The following is a 13979-nucleotide window of genomic DNA, read 5'->3' on the forward strand; positions in this document are numbered from 1 at the left end:
TATCATCGTAAAAATCCAACTTCCGAAACAGCATTTCGACATGCGTTGCTTTTGTTTTTTAATCAAAAGAAAACTGCGGCTCACGGTTATAGAATTCTTGTGGAAACTTATGGTGATTCTGCCCCATCAATTAAGACGTGCGAACACTGGTTTAGACGCTTTAAAAGTCGTGATACTGATGCGAAGGACAAAGAACGCTCGGGACAACCAAGAAAGCTTGAAAATGCAGATTTGCAAGCATTATTGCACGAAAATCCAACAGAATCCACTTCAGAACTTGCCAGAGCATTAAATGTTGATTGTACAACAGTTACGAAACATTTACATGAAATGGGAAAAATTCAGAAGGAAGGGAAATGGGTTCGACATGAATTATCGGAAAGTGCCATTGCGAACCGGTTGAACATTTGCATTTCGTTGATCGCCAGGCAAAAAAAGAAGAGTCTTTTGTCTCGGATTGTTACTGGGGATGAAAAGTGGATCTATTTTGATAATCCGAAACGCAGAAAATCATGGGTGGATCCAGGCGAACCATCAACATCCACTCCGAGACGCAATATTGACGGTTGAAAAGTAATGCTCTGTATTTGGTGGGATAGTGTACTATGAGCTGTTAAATCCGCATGAGACTGTCACGGCTGATGGTTATCGACACCAATTGTACAAGTTGAAGCAAGCATTGGACGAAAAACGACCACCAATTGCGAGCAAACGACGGAAAGTGATTCTTCTTCGTGACAACGCTCGACCTGACGTTGCGTTATCAGTGAAAGAAACACTATTAGAGCTTGAATGGCAAGTCTTCTCCGGACATTGCTCCATGCGATTATTATTTGTTCCGGTGGATGCAACACGCTTTAGAGGATACACACTTTGATAATTTGGAAGAAGTGCGAAAATTCGTCGACGAATGGATCAACTGAAAAGAAGAGTGATTTTATCGTGGTGGAATCCATCTCTTGCCAGAAAGATGGGAAAAAGCTATAGAAAACGAAGGAAAATATTTTGATTAAGGTATTCATTCATTATCATATTTAAATACATGCGTTTTTGAGGAAACAAAACCCTCAAAACTAAATCACACCCCTAATACAATAGCTGGAGGCTGTACATTTTTATGTTACGTGTTTTCTCCACGGAACGTAGGATCCTGTATATTTTCCGCCATCAGCGCCAGCCAGCAAAATCCCGGCACGTAGGCCACGTAGTCCTGGCGAAATGTACATAACTCGACTTGACAAGGAGGAGGGAGGAGGAAGGGGGAGGGGGAGGTTTCTGCTTGCCCGGCTACGTGCAAACTTCTAGCCGGCAATATCCTCGGCGCGGCGTTATGTCGCACTCTGTTCCGACGTGGAGAAGTTTCGCCGGTGGAACTTGTCAGGTTCCACTTAGAGCCGGCTCCGTGCTCGCCGTAGACCCCACGATGATTAAATCCTGACGAGTTTTACCGTCAACTAACGAGTCTTCCTCCCCGTTCACGTGCTTTTAAATCCGGAATATATAGATGCCATTCTAATGCTTGGAATATTTAATCCCTCGGCACCGTAATGCAGAATATGCCTGCGCAGTTGCAAAATTTCACGAGGACGCGGACTCCGCAATCTCTTCAAATTCCTTCTTAAACGTGGACAAACAAATTAAACAAAGTATTAATCAATCGCTGCCTCGGCACTTGTTCCACCTCCGATTTCAATCACAATTTTAATTAATTACCGTAATTAATTTCATTGGCTGTGATTTATCAGCCATCGATACTAATTACGTTCGTGCTCCTGCATTAATCGGGCCCCCTCTCTGATCGCGATTAAAGAGCCAGTTTATTTTCTCAGCCTTGTATACTCTCGCCCCATTCGTCAAACCGAATCGGTCCCGGAGCGCAAAATATCGTCACTCGCTCGCGCGTTCGCACGCTCTCACGGCATAGCGCTCTCCGCGCACAAAGCACCGTTTCCTCGTGATGCGTCCGCGCGATCACGTAATCGTTACGGCAGATGGCTGATAAGAGCCCTACGCGCCGGATTCGCCATTAAGGAATACTAGACGAATAGATTTGGCCGCGGGCTACCGCTCGTTCGCCAAGGTCGTATACACATCGCTGACGTCAGGGATCGTTGACTTCTCCCGAGACTTGGCCTTCCCGCACGCTCCTCCCGCCGCGCCTCTACGTTTCTCCTCCCAATCGGTCATCCAAACTTCTTTCAAGACTTTGAAAAACTTTATCCGATCGCGGCCAGCATAATCGCGGATCTGGCTGGGCCAAGCAAAGCCGTTACGAGCGGAGGTTTTTGCACTGACGTTTCTTCACGAGGATGATGAGAATAAAAAGCCTGGTCGAGCCTAGAAAACGCGTCTGCGAATGCATATTAATGCGGATTCCTCCGGCGAAAATAAATGATCGCGCGCGATGATCGCCGGAACCGTTACGGGCGGAACGGGATGAGAAATGTCCGAAAGAACAGAACCCGCGGCTCTACCGTTACGACTGCTCGATTGTTTAATTCAAGAGAGCATTGCGTAAGCTGAGCTGAGGATCATTCAATTCGGCCCTGAATCACTATACACTCCCCGTTCTCCTCGACCCGTTCCCGCGTGTTCCAAAGTACTTTTGGGACTTTGTCTTCAAGGCTTTGAAAAAGAACTGCTGCCGCAAGAAAGAGAGAAAGAAGTAAAGATGATCGCTTTTAGTTCATCTGGTGTGATGCGAGCGATCAAGGGTTGATATCAAAGGTCGACATCAAGAGTCGTACGCGTTTCGCTCCGGAAGACACTGAAATATTACCCGTGACACGTGCGTTCATCGTCGAAGCTACGCAGATACGTCGAACGCTGTTGCTCGCGCGCGCATAGAACGCGAGAGGAACAAATTGCTTCTGTAAACCGCGAGCTGAACGCCCGCGACGTTTCAGCCGGGAAGGCCGCTCGCGGCCTGTTTGCGTAGCCTTTTTAGCATAGTTAGATTAAGCTAGCTTCCACGGGATAGACTCTGACATGGTGTCGCATTTGAAGGTCTTGTGTGCACAGGTGAAGGTGGTTAAGTTCAGCTACATGTGGACGATAAACAACTTCAGCTTCTGCCGTGAAGAAATGGGGGAAGTACTCAAGTCGTCCACGTTCTCCGCCGGGGCCAACGACAAGCTGAAATGGTAAGATCCATCGTTGCTGATCATCGATCATCCCTTCTCCTTTCTCTTGCGACGAGATTTGACCAGATTCGGAGAAAATTGTTTAATCCGCTGAAGATCCAGGGCAAGAAATGTTTGAGGAATATATTTGACTGTTCCTTTCGCAGAACGTTTCAGCTTCTACTTGCAAATATTGGGTTGGCCAAAAAGTAATTGCGTTTTTTTTATATAAATAAAAGAATTTTTCATGGGAAACAAAAACTTTATTAAACAATATATTGTCCATTTTGTTTGATTATCTTTTGCCATTTTTCAGGCAACTTCATGATTCCGCGCTCAAAAATGTTCTTATCTTTTTCAGCAAAAAACAATTCCAAGAACGATTTGATATCCTCATCAGCAGTAAAGGTTTTACCATTCAAGGCGTTTTGCAAAGAACGAAACAAATGGTAATCTGATGGTGCCAGGTCTGGCGAATATGGTGGATGTGGTAACATCATGGTAACACATCCCACCCAAGCTGCAACAATTTTTCACGAGTGACCAAACTTGTACGTGGTCTAGCGTTATCATGGTGAAACACAACACCTTTGCGATTCACCAATTCTCGACGTTTCTGTTTGATGGCATCATTTAATTTATCCAGTTGACGACAGTATACGTCTGAATTAATGGTTTGATTCCTTGCAAGCAGCTCAAAATACACAGTCCCACCAGACTGACAGCATAATCTTTCTTTGGTGAATATCTGCTTTTCAAGTGCTTTCAGCAGGTTCATCACGCTTGCTCCACGATCTTTTTCGTTTGACGTTGTTGTAGACGATCCATTTTTCGTCGCCTGTTATCATACGTTTCAAAAATCGATCATTTTCCTCACGTTTCAAAAGAGAATCGCAGATGTCAATACGCTTAGTGAGATGAATTTCTTTGAGCTCATGTGCTACCCAAATATCGAGCTTACTAATGTATCCAAGTCGTTTTAAATGGTTTTCAACACTCGATTTCGATATGTTAAGATTCTCAGCAATCTCTCGTGTCGTTAAACGCCGATTGGAATCGATCAGTGCCTTTATTTTGTCATCATCAATTTCGATTGGCCTTCCTGAGCGTGGTGCATCTTTCACATAAAAATCTCCAGATCGAAATTTAGTAAACGAATTTTGACACTGCCGCAGTTTTAAAGCATCTTCGCCATATACATGACATAACTTTTTATGAGCTTGCACAGCGTTTTTCCCTTTTCGGAAGTAATAAAACGAAATATGACGAAAATGTTCTTTTTGATTTTCCATTTTGAAATCGACGGCAAACAAACAATTGTTAACGAAATCGTGTACTTTCTTTTTCTAAAACAAGCTTGAACCGTGAGTTGTTAACCTACATAATGAATTTGCGGTTTAGAATGAAGTTAGTTACATTTCAAGACATGCATGTCCATCCATTGGAAAAAAACGCAATTACTTTTTGGCCAACCCAATAGAATAAAACATTGTTTAAAATTCTTTGCTTACGAACTGAAGCGAAACTGATGATCATGATGATGATAATGATGACGACGATGATGTCAGCTCGCGTTGAATCACGCGATTAGCGGAAGCGCATGTGCGCCTGCTGATGCGTTTATTCGTCGCTAAGTGGACGGAGTCCACCGAGACCGCGATTGTCCGTGAACTAATAATAACAGTCCAACGGTGGATGTAGTGTTTACCGTTTGCCGGGTGATACTCGCGAGATTGTTAATCGAGATTGCAAGCGAGCTTGACTCGTTTGTTCCACGGCGTCCAGACGTGATCAACCGATCCCGATGCGAACGCCGGATCCGGTAGATTCTAGGCGTGCGTTCCATGTAGAATGTAAGATCTTAGAAGACTTAGGACTGCGAACGACCGCGTTTTCAGCCTCAATGAGAATGTAAGCGATTGTGCCTTCGATCGTGCCACGTGTCCGATTCCGTTTGCTTGTGCAATAAGTGATTTCGAATATTATGACTAGCTTCGATCACCTAATCACCTTGGGAAGCTTGTTGAGAACGGAATGAAGCTATCCGAGACATGGTAGATTATATTATATATCAGAAAAGCATACATTATTCAATAATTTGCTTATTAAAAAATTATTTCTCTTTTCACGCTGTGGCACGTTCAAAGGAAAAACTCAATTACGCAAATCGTGATGGGATAGAACGAACGAATCTTTGAAAGAAGATTCGAAAAGAAGAACAACGTTTGTCCTAAAAGTGTTTTCCTTTTTTTGGAAAAGGAATTGTGTGTCAATATTTTTCAATATTTTTTTCAAGCCAAAAGAGTGAAGGGATATCATCGCGAGTGGCAGCGTAGTGCCGATTTTAATGCAATGATTCGTTCTAGGTGCCTGAGAGTGAATCCTAAGGGCCTGGATGAGGAGAGCAAAGACTACTTATCGCTGTATCTCCTCCTTGTTTCGTGCAACAAGTCCGAGGTCAGAGCAAAGTTCAAATTTTCTATTCTTAATGCCAAAAGAGAAGAAACCAAAGCAATGGGTAAGTCGGCGCAGTTACGTTACGTGAGATTATACATCATGTTACATTGCGTTTACGTATGCACAGTTCAATATCAGTACGTCTATCACTGTGTGATGATCTTTCATCTATGCAGGGTATTTTAAAGATTTTTGTCGGCGCGCATTTGAGTCTCTATTTCGAAAGCTTTTGCACTTTGATACCTTGACAAAGTGGCTGGTACGTGAATCTAACGAGCACTCTTCTTGTTTGTCCTTGCAGAAAGCCAGCGTGCTTATAGGTTCGTCCAGGGTAAAGATTGGGGTTTTAAGAAATTCATTAGGAGAGACTTTCTCCTGGACGAAGCTAACGGATTGCTGCCAGACGACAAACTCACGATATTCTGTGAGGTATATACCTTTGTATGTCGATTGTCATACTTATCGTTCTCGTTACGCGCGCGTTTCTTCCATCGAACGGTACCCCTTTAACTTTTCTCTTCTTGCCCCTTAGGTCAGCGTGGTGGCGGACAGCGTCAATATCTCTGGACAGAGCAACACGATACAGTTCAAAGTGCCGGAATGTCGACTGCCTGACGACCTCGGGCTGCTGTTCGAGAACCAAAAATTTAGTGACGTAACACTCGCAGTCTTGGACGAGAAGGGAGAGATCGTCTGGGAGTTCCAGGCGCACAAAGCAATTCTCGCAGGTGAGATTCCGCTCCAACGATTCCCATTCTTCCTTTAGAGTTCCTTACAGAAGAGAACACATGCGGCGCATTTGTAATATTTATAAATAAGTGCAGAATAATATAACGAAAAAGATAGCTTTCTTTCTTGATAAATTATAGTTAAAAAGTTTAAATATTTCTGGATAATAATTCTTGAAAAAAGATAATAAATAAAATGATTGCAATTTGCAGCACGAAGTCCCGTGTTCTCGGCAATGTTCGAGCACGAGATGGAGGAGAGGAAGCAAAATCGTGTCGACATCAACGACGTGGACCACGAAGTGCTGCGAGAAATGCTGCGGTTTATCTACACTGGTAAAGCGGCGAACCTGGAGAAGATGGCAGACGATCTGTTGGCTGCGGCGGACAAATACGCACTCGAGAGGCTGAAGGTAATGTGCGAAGAGGCGCTTTGCACAAGTTTAGCCATCGAGAACGCGGCCGACATCCTCATACTTGCCGATCTCCACAGTGCCGATCAGCTGAAGGCGCAAGCGATAGACTTCATTAATACGTAAGTGTCAAGAAAGTAGAGAAGTAGCGTGCGAGGTGGAACCCGGGGCTCCTGGTCGGCCGGAGAATAATTTTTCGGGCGAGCCCGAAATTCTATTCCTCGACTGCGTGAAGCGGGTGAAGCGCGACGAATGACCGGCGATCGATTGCCGACTAACTCGATTGACGATACGCTTTTGCAGGCACGCGACGGACGTGATGGACACCTCGGGCTTCAAATCCATGGTGAAGTCCCACCCCCATCTGATAGCCGAAGCTTTCCGGGCACTGGCGACCCAGCAAATCCCACCGATCGGACCGCCCAGGAAACGGATGAAACAAAGCTGAAAGCAGTCACCGTTGACTCCGGGCACGACCTCCACATCGCCCCCGCCACTTTTGCATCCCTCTTGAGACTTTGTGTACAGTGATATACGAAGTATAGTAGTGCTAAATAAATGTTTCCTAGTGCGCCATCCTCTGGTCTGAGACAAGTTCGACGAGACGAGAACCGACGCGAGCACCAACCAACCAAACAAACCAACCACCAACCAACCAATCGTGAAATACCTTGGTTGAGAATGTCCAGAGATCGACGGAAGGAGGAAGAGAAGAAGAAGGAGAAGGAGCAGGAGGAAGAGTGTGAGAAGAATCGTCGTCCGTCCATCCGGTCGGTCGTGGGCGAATTTGCAAAAGCGTTCCCGGACTCTTGTGTTCAAGCTATGTGTCAGTAGTGAAGAGAGTATTTCGGCGTGACTATCGACCGTCGCATGTTCCGTCTCCGCGCATTGAGGAGGAGAGAAACGAGACGCCCGAGAATCTACACATACACACACACACACAACAGAGACATACACACGTCCTACTGCATCCTACCAGCACGCGAACCGGTTACTCTTCTCTAGACCGGCTTGCGCGCATCAGTCGATTCCCATCGCAGCATCATCATTGGAAAATGCGTTCGTTCCTTTCAATGCCAATGTCTTCGATGCCAACCGATCAGCCTCGCGGTGATGCTCCGCAACGCGTCACCGGTTCTCGTACACCGTATACGCATACGGAGCCGTGCGAGCGGACACCGGAAGCGAACGCAGCCAGAGAGGACCAAGAAGAGAGGCCGAGGAGCCTCTCTCCGCGCGACTCGCCATCGCGATTACCAGGACAACAACGCATGGGGCGCACGATGCGCGCAGAAAGTTGTGATAGACGTCGGCCAGACGATTTAAACGTTTTTTTTTGTTCCTTTGTCGAAAGAAAAGGTGAAGCGGAAGAACAGGAAAGGGGAGAGAGAACGAGGAGAAAAGGAGTAACGGATCAAACGGCGCGTGTCCCGCGGGCGCCAGCTCGCTCGACGCTCGTCAAGCGCGGAAAGAGATTAGATACTTTGTTCATTTCTACCGATAGTAGTGATCTTTTTTTTTAGTTCTAGTGCGTCTCAAACTCTTCCAAGACGGAGAAAATCATTCTAGTTAGTGTTCTTTTTTTATGATCTCTTTCTCTGAATATGTACGATTATTATTATAATTATTATATTATTATTATTACTATTAACGCTACGCGCAATCTGTGCCCTACGTATTTTCGTATATTTTTTTGTCTACGGATAAAGAAACATCTCTCCCTCCGACTCCACCGCCCCCCTCCTTTCTCCTCATTGCGGCGATAAAACCCAATTACCCTTCCTGATCCCCTCTCCTCCCCGTCCCGCGTCGGTAGGCACAGTTTGTCTTGTTTTCTGGAGTATTGCGTACTGTAAGCAAAGTGATAGGATCGAATTATTATTATTAATTAATTATTATTAATGATTATGTTATTAAATTTAGGGTTGTCCATAATTTATCGGATATACGTTGAATCGGTCACGATGGGGGTCGTCGATCGCACGTCCCCGTCGCGGATCACATTTATATTACTTTACGAACGTTACGATCGGCAATTCGAAATTCGACTGCGCGTTACTACAAATCGCACACGTATAAGAGATTGAAGAGAAGGAGCAAAAAGGGAGAAACCGATTAAAAAGCGAATTGTGTAAAATATAAACGTTAGTCAATTGTATAGAGCGGTGTTACGATCGTTTCCTTTTATTTTGTGATTGATAATTGATTTGAGAATTAAAAAGAAAAAAAAAGAAATAAATAATAGCGAAATTTTGTGGTCAATGAACTGAAATTATGGGCAACCATAAGCGGCGGAAACAATAATCAATCGTTTAGTACCGTGTACTGGCTTCCTGATCCTCCGAGAATTTTAGCTTTACCGAGAGAGAATCGAGTTTTAAATAATGCGAAATACTTATTACCATTTACACATCATTAATGATGACGATTAATGCCATACATGTTCTGTGATAAGACCACTGTAATTACTGCAATTGCGTAATCGATCCTTTCTAGAGAGACAAACCCCCCTCGCCCGCCCGCCACTCCCCCTGACGATCTTGGCAGCCAGTGAATTTACTTGTTACATAAAATACATTTATAGTAAGCAACAGTCATTGCCCCGGACAGTCCCAAACCTAGCGTCATTTTACGACTTTTACACTGTGTACATATCTGTTGTGTATTTTATAAAAACCGAACAACCCGTACATGGATAATATTCTATACTTTTACGAGGGGAACCGTACAACAATCAAGCATCGCAATTTATTTCACAGACTGCGCTAAGCTCATGTTCCTTGAAAGACACACTACTGATGCTTTAACTTCAATGACGTTAACGTAACGCCGACGAATCGAATATAGAGGCAGAAAGTTGTGCGGATCTTTAATAATGTTTGGCGTAGTGCATTGACGGATAAGATTTTATGAGATAATGAATCGATCACAATAATAATCATGATGATCAATAATAAAAAAAACCTAGTTAGAATTTTTCCACTGTTTTTCTACGTGCTTTCTTTTTATTTGAGCCTTGGTGCGATAGGGCTTAAATAGGAAGAAAAGAAAAAGGATATGAAAGCGGTGTGTAGTAGCGATTTAAGGAACAGACTTTGGCCGTTCGTATTGGTTCACATATATTTTAAAAATCCGCGACTATACTCTGCAACAATTTTCATATCTATCTTTGGGACTGTGCGGCGATTTTCTCTTGTGGAATACACACACACACACATACACACACACATACGTTGAATGTCTTTTTCTAGAGAAAGAAAGAGAAGTACGAAAAACAGAAATGTGGAACAAACAATAGCGAAACAGAACGAAACGAATTCCGATCGAGATAGCGAAACCGCGAGGAGACACAGATACAAAAGAACACGGATATACCTGTAGGCACAATTCTGTACGAAATCAATTTGCAGCAGGAATAATACGAGCGTATGACTGGATATAATTTGATAAACTATTAAGTACAAGTAAGACAAGTGTTACCTCATCATGATGAAAGCCGGCGCGTGTCGACGACCGATCGACCACCACCGCTACTACTAGGCAGCAGCTACCGTACACCTGCTCTCTCTTTCTCTTTCTGCTACGGATACGTCCGTTGTATATTGCATTTAGAAGAAAAACAAAATGAAAGAAATGAAAAAGAAAAACCGCGCTCTTTTGTAAAACGAAACGAAACAACACGTGGCGGTAGTGGCTGAACTGCGAGGATTGTTAAGCGCGCGCGCGCGCGCGCCGTTCATTGAACCCAGCTCATACAGACATTCATTTTCCATTTTACTTTAAGTCATTGCACCACATCAAATAAATGACATTTTCATTATATAATTACGAAACGTAATTTTCATTACCCTTCTTCACCAACAGCGTCGCGCGGCGTTGTTCACGTTGCGATAATCGTGACACCGAAAGCTGTAACTTATCGTGAATTATATCGAATTATATTTTTATTATCGTGTCGCAAAATATTTTTATTATTTTTATTATCGTATCGCGAAGATTCCGCAAAATGGGAAAGGAATTTCGAAAATGAATTAACGTAGCATTTTGCGGCTCTGCCATCTCTTAGCAAAAATTTCTTCCATCGATTAGATAAATAATATTCTACTATTAAATTATGATTAATCTGAAAAAAAACAATGCTGTCCAAAGTAAAAGTCTGAAAGCCAAAAATAAAATAGACGAAACAATTGATTTTATTCGCGCATATATACAAAGGCAAGGCGAGCTATTATATTGCTCGTATAATAGCTCATGGCTTGCGCAGATATCATTAAATATATTGAGTCGTGGGCGGTGAGGAACGTGACTCATTGAACCTATCGGTCCTCTCCTGTTTCGGCGTCTCCGGATATGATGGTGGAGCTTCCTGCATGCACGCCTGTAAAGAAACGTTTTACTCTGTGGAAAGCATCTTAATGATTCATCTGTCGCCATGTGACGGTGAGCAAGCACGTGTATATATATATATATATATATATATATATATATATATATTCTTATCATGACGCGCCGATTATTTTAAGTTCCAGCAGATAATCAACGTACTCTGTTGTAGAGGACAGCGTAAAGAGACGGAGTACTATTATGCGAGGCCATGAAAACCGGAGGAGCGCCGCAGACCTCGCCGTACGGAGGCGGTCTCTCCCGCAGGCCGTCGATGGTGCTGCAGTACATCGACATCTGCTGCTCCTGCTGCATTATAGCGCATCTCTCGCGTGCGAGTTCTCTACTTCTAAATCAGGAAGACGAAGAAGATGTATCAACGGCACCGACGAAAAAATATTCTAACTGCGCACTGCCTCTGTTGGATATTGCTCCCGAATTTTGAGAAGTCGCAAAGTTCAAGTACACTTCAATGAGGACATCGTTTAGAAATTCTATGAGCCCGAGAAAAATACTTCGAAAAATGTTGCTAATGAAGTAAACGTTGGAAAATGTGACCGTGACACTAAAAATGTTGAAGAATACAGTATTCTTCGTCGACGCCGTTAAGTCCGATGATTCCGCCGATACGCTCGATCAGCCCGTATCAGTGCGCGAGATAAACAATGACAAGATTTAGGAGCGCGATAGAAAAGTATCGGCTAAGAATAACAACGGAGAGAGTGTATACAAAAGACTTACGAGGCAACGACCTATCGAAAGCACGTACCTTCTGCATATCTTGCAGTAAACTATGATCAGGCCGAATATACCGAATCCGAACAGTATGGAGACACTGACTCGTGTCATCGTCAGCAGTTGCAAATGCTGCTCGTGCCTAGAAAACAAAGATCTCCATTTGGCCTTCGGTTTTCCGGGGTACAGAATTAAAACACTGCGGCGCGCATCGGCGACTCGCGATTCTTACCGGCACAGACTGCAGTCGTAGCAGTAGCAGCATCGACTTTCAGACTCCGCTGCGTTGAGGCAGCACATCAGGCAGCAATCGCCTGCGAATGCAACAGCGATATAAAAAATCGTACTACGAAATTTTAGTTCCGCCGTGAGCGTGCAACTTACCGGCCTCGCGCGAACAGCGGCACGACTCCGCTCTCGCGTTGCTTAGCGTGCAGTTGTAGGCGTCGTAATACTCTTCCGTAATCTCGGCGATATTAGAATCTGTTAAAACACGGGCATCTTTACGCCGTAGAGGAAGATTGCAGTCGGAAGGTCGATGGTTGCACCCCGCGCGCACGCCGTAGCAACTCGCGCGCTCGAACGCGACGGAGAGATAAAACGAGCGCGTACGAAGTACGATCGCGAGTTACGTACCTGAGCCGGGTTGCTCGCAGTTGGCGGGCGTTGTTACGATATGAAAGTACAAGCATCCCAAGAGGAACAGACTCATGATGTCACGCTTACGTACGGCCATTTGTGCCTGTCAAGTGTGTGTCGCCGGCTGCATCGATAGCATTAATCAATCACATGATTTCGTACAGCTGAGCTTGTGTGGGCGGTGACATGAAAGCGTGAGGACACTCTCGGGCGTGTTCGAGTCAACTGGCCACTCTCAACGCAAAATATATATACGACAGGCACACGTCGTGCCAGGCGTATTTATCCGTATCTTCGATCTTATCGATATCAAGTCTCTGATAAACACGTATGATCGACGACTTTGAGCGGGTACTTCCTCATATCGACATCATGTCGCGTACACGATTTTTCGCGGAATCCCCGAATCGCTCGTGCGTACCGTTGTGTCAATAAAAATGTTCTTCACGTATGCGCGTATGCATTTATTGACTTAGCTACTTATATTAAACGAAAATAAAAATAAATGAAGGATGCACGTTACTTTATATGCGCATGTAATACATATGTATGTATATACCTAATATATATACACATATATGTAACATGTATATCGACCATATATATATCGATAGAAATTAATAACAAAGATCTGCCGCTACGGTATTAGATATTTTACAAAGGAATTTGCTTCAATTTCGAATCAGTCTGCACAATTATTAATTAGTTAAGGTGATCAACGCTTCGACAATGTCGCCGCTGTGTTCCCTGAGAGTGTGCTCGGCCAACGTCCGGCTGATCTCCATCTCTCTCATCTGAAATGCGGACACGGGTGAGCTTCCCCAAGATCCTGTCGCTCCCGGACTCGCGAGACAACACAGTTATGTACTCACGATCAGATCGACATCCTCCTTCCTGATGGAAACCTTGAGCAGTTCCTTCTCCTTGGCCTTCTTCTCCGCGACCTCCTTGTTCCGGCGATCACCGATTATGCTGAGTGCCTGTTAGACAATCTTTTTAACATGAAAACTGAATTAAATTTAAACATAAGAGCTTCAAGCTCACGATGCAACGAGGTTATGTTCCGTTTAGGTTATACGAGACAAGAGCTTGTTTGTTATTTTACGGTCAAGAAAATTTTCTCCGAAAGTGCTCATGTAACGAAGGAAAATTAATGACTCAAACACACAACTCCACGTGTGCATTTTCATGGGATTTACGAGAAAAGAGCAAACGCGATCGTCATCGTCAGGGCTCGAGACATGGAACACGTGGTGTCACATCGTACTTACGCAGGAGAAGCCATCGGAGGACGAAATCTCTTTCTCTTCGGCATAATCGGTCACCTTTTCGAGGTCTGCAGCCCCACTGTCATACTTAGCCGCCTTTTTCTGCGATTTTTCATGCCGCACGTCGTCGGTGTCCCCGTTTACATCGTCATCCGCCATCTTTTGTCTTTCATATGGGATCTACAGGTTTGTTCTTTTTCGCTGCACTTCTGAACTAGTGCAATAAGTTAGAGT

The 13979-nt window shown here is 44.2% G+C and overlaps 3 protein-coding genes across 10 annotated transcripts in view; 1 reads left to right on the forward strand and 2 right to left on the reverse strand.

The window, feature by feature from the left end:
- LOC105278018 (protein roadkill) overlaps positions 1 to 10361 on the forward strand; it is an 86103-nt gene extending 75742 nt beyond the window's left edge. For 4 of the 7 annotated variants that reach the window (XM_011336801.3, XM_011336802.3, XM_011336797.3 and 1 more), the window contains 6 exons: positions 3007 to 3143; positions 5489 to 5640; positions 5881 to 6020; positions 6112 to 6307; positions 6521 to 6842; positions 7024 to 10361. In XM_011336801.3, coding sequence (XP_011335103.1) covers positions 3007 to 3143; positions 5489 to 5640; positions 5881 to 6020; positions 6112 to 6307; positions 6521 to 6842; positions 7024 to 7168 — 1092 coding nt within the window. In that variant the 3' untranslated portion in view covers positions 7169 to 10361. The remainder of the gene's footprint in view (positions 1 to 3006; positions 3144 to 5488; positions 5641 to 5880; positions 6021 to 6111; positions 6308 to 6520; positions 6843 to 7023) is intronic. The other 3 variants (XM_020031218.2, XM_020031219.2, XM_020031220.2) reach the window with 3 other exon arrangements.
- Positions 8233 to 12775, reverse strand: LOC105278019. Of its 2 annotated transcripts, XM_011336803.3 has the most exons (6): positions 12475 to 12775; positions 12223 to 12321; positions 12071 to 12152; positions 11873 to 11980; positions 11266 to 11452; positions 10891 to 11098 (listed from the first exon to the last, which is right to left on the reverse strand). In XM_011336803.3, exons 1-6 carry the CDS (start codon positions 12572 to 12574, stop codon positions 10991 to 10993), a joined length of 684 nt encoding a protein of 227 aa, XP_011335105.1. In that variant the 5' UTR covers positions 12575 to 12775; the 3' UTR covers positions 10891 to 10990. The 2 variants fall into 2 exon arrangements, with proteins under 2 accessions (XP_011335106.2, XP_011335105.1); XM_011336804.3 differs by lacking the exon at positions 11266 to 11452 and having other exon boundaries at positions 8233 to 11098.
- Positions 12776 to 12928: 153 nt separating this feature from the next.
- LOC105278017 (huntingtin-interacting protein K) lies at positions 12929 to 13933 on the reverse strand. The gene is made up of 3 exons (XM_011336792.3): positions 13749 to 13933; positions 13350 to 13457; positions 12929 to 13271 (listed from the first exon to the last, which is right to left on the reverse strand). Exons 1-3 carry the CDS (start codon positions 13902 to 13904, stop codon positions 13176 to 13178), a joined length of 360 nt encoding a protein of 119 aa, XP_011335094.1. The 5' UTR covers positions 13905 to 13933; the 3' UTR covers positions 12929 to 13175.
- Between the last annotated feature and the right edge of the window lie 46 nt (positions 13934 to 13979).

Source organism: Ooceraea biroi, chromosome 1 (assembly GCF_003672135.1).
Source record: "Ooceraea biroi isolate clonal line C1 chromosome 1, Obir_v5.4, whole genome shotgun sequence".
Lineage (NCBI taxonomy): Eukaryota > Metazoa > Arthropoda > Insecta > Hymenoptera > Formicidae > Ooceraea > Ooceraea biroi.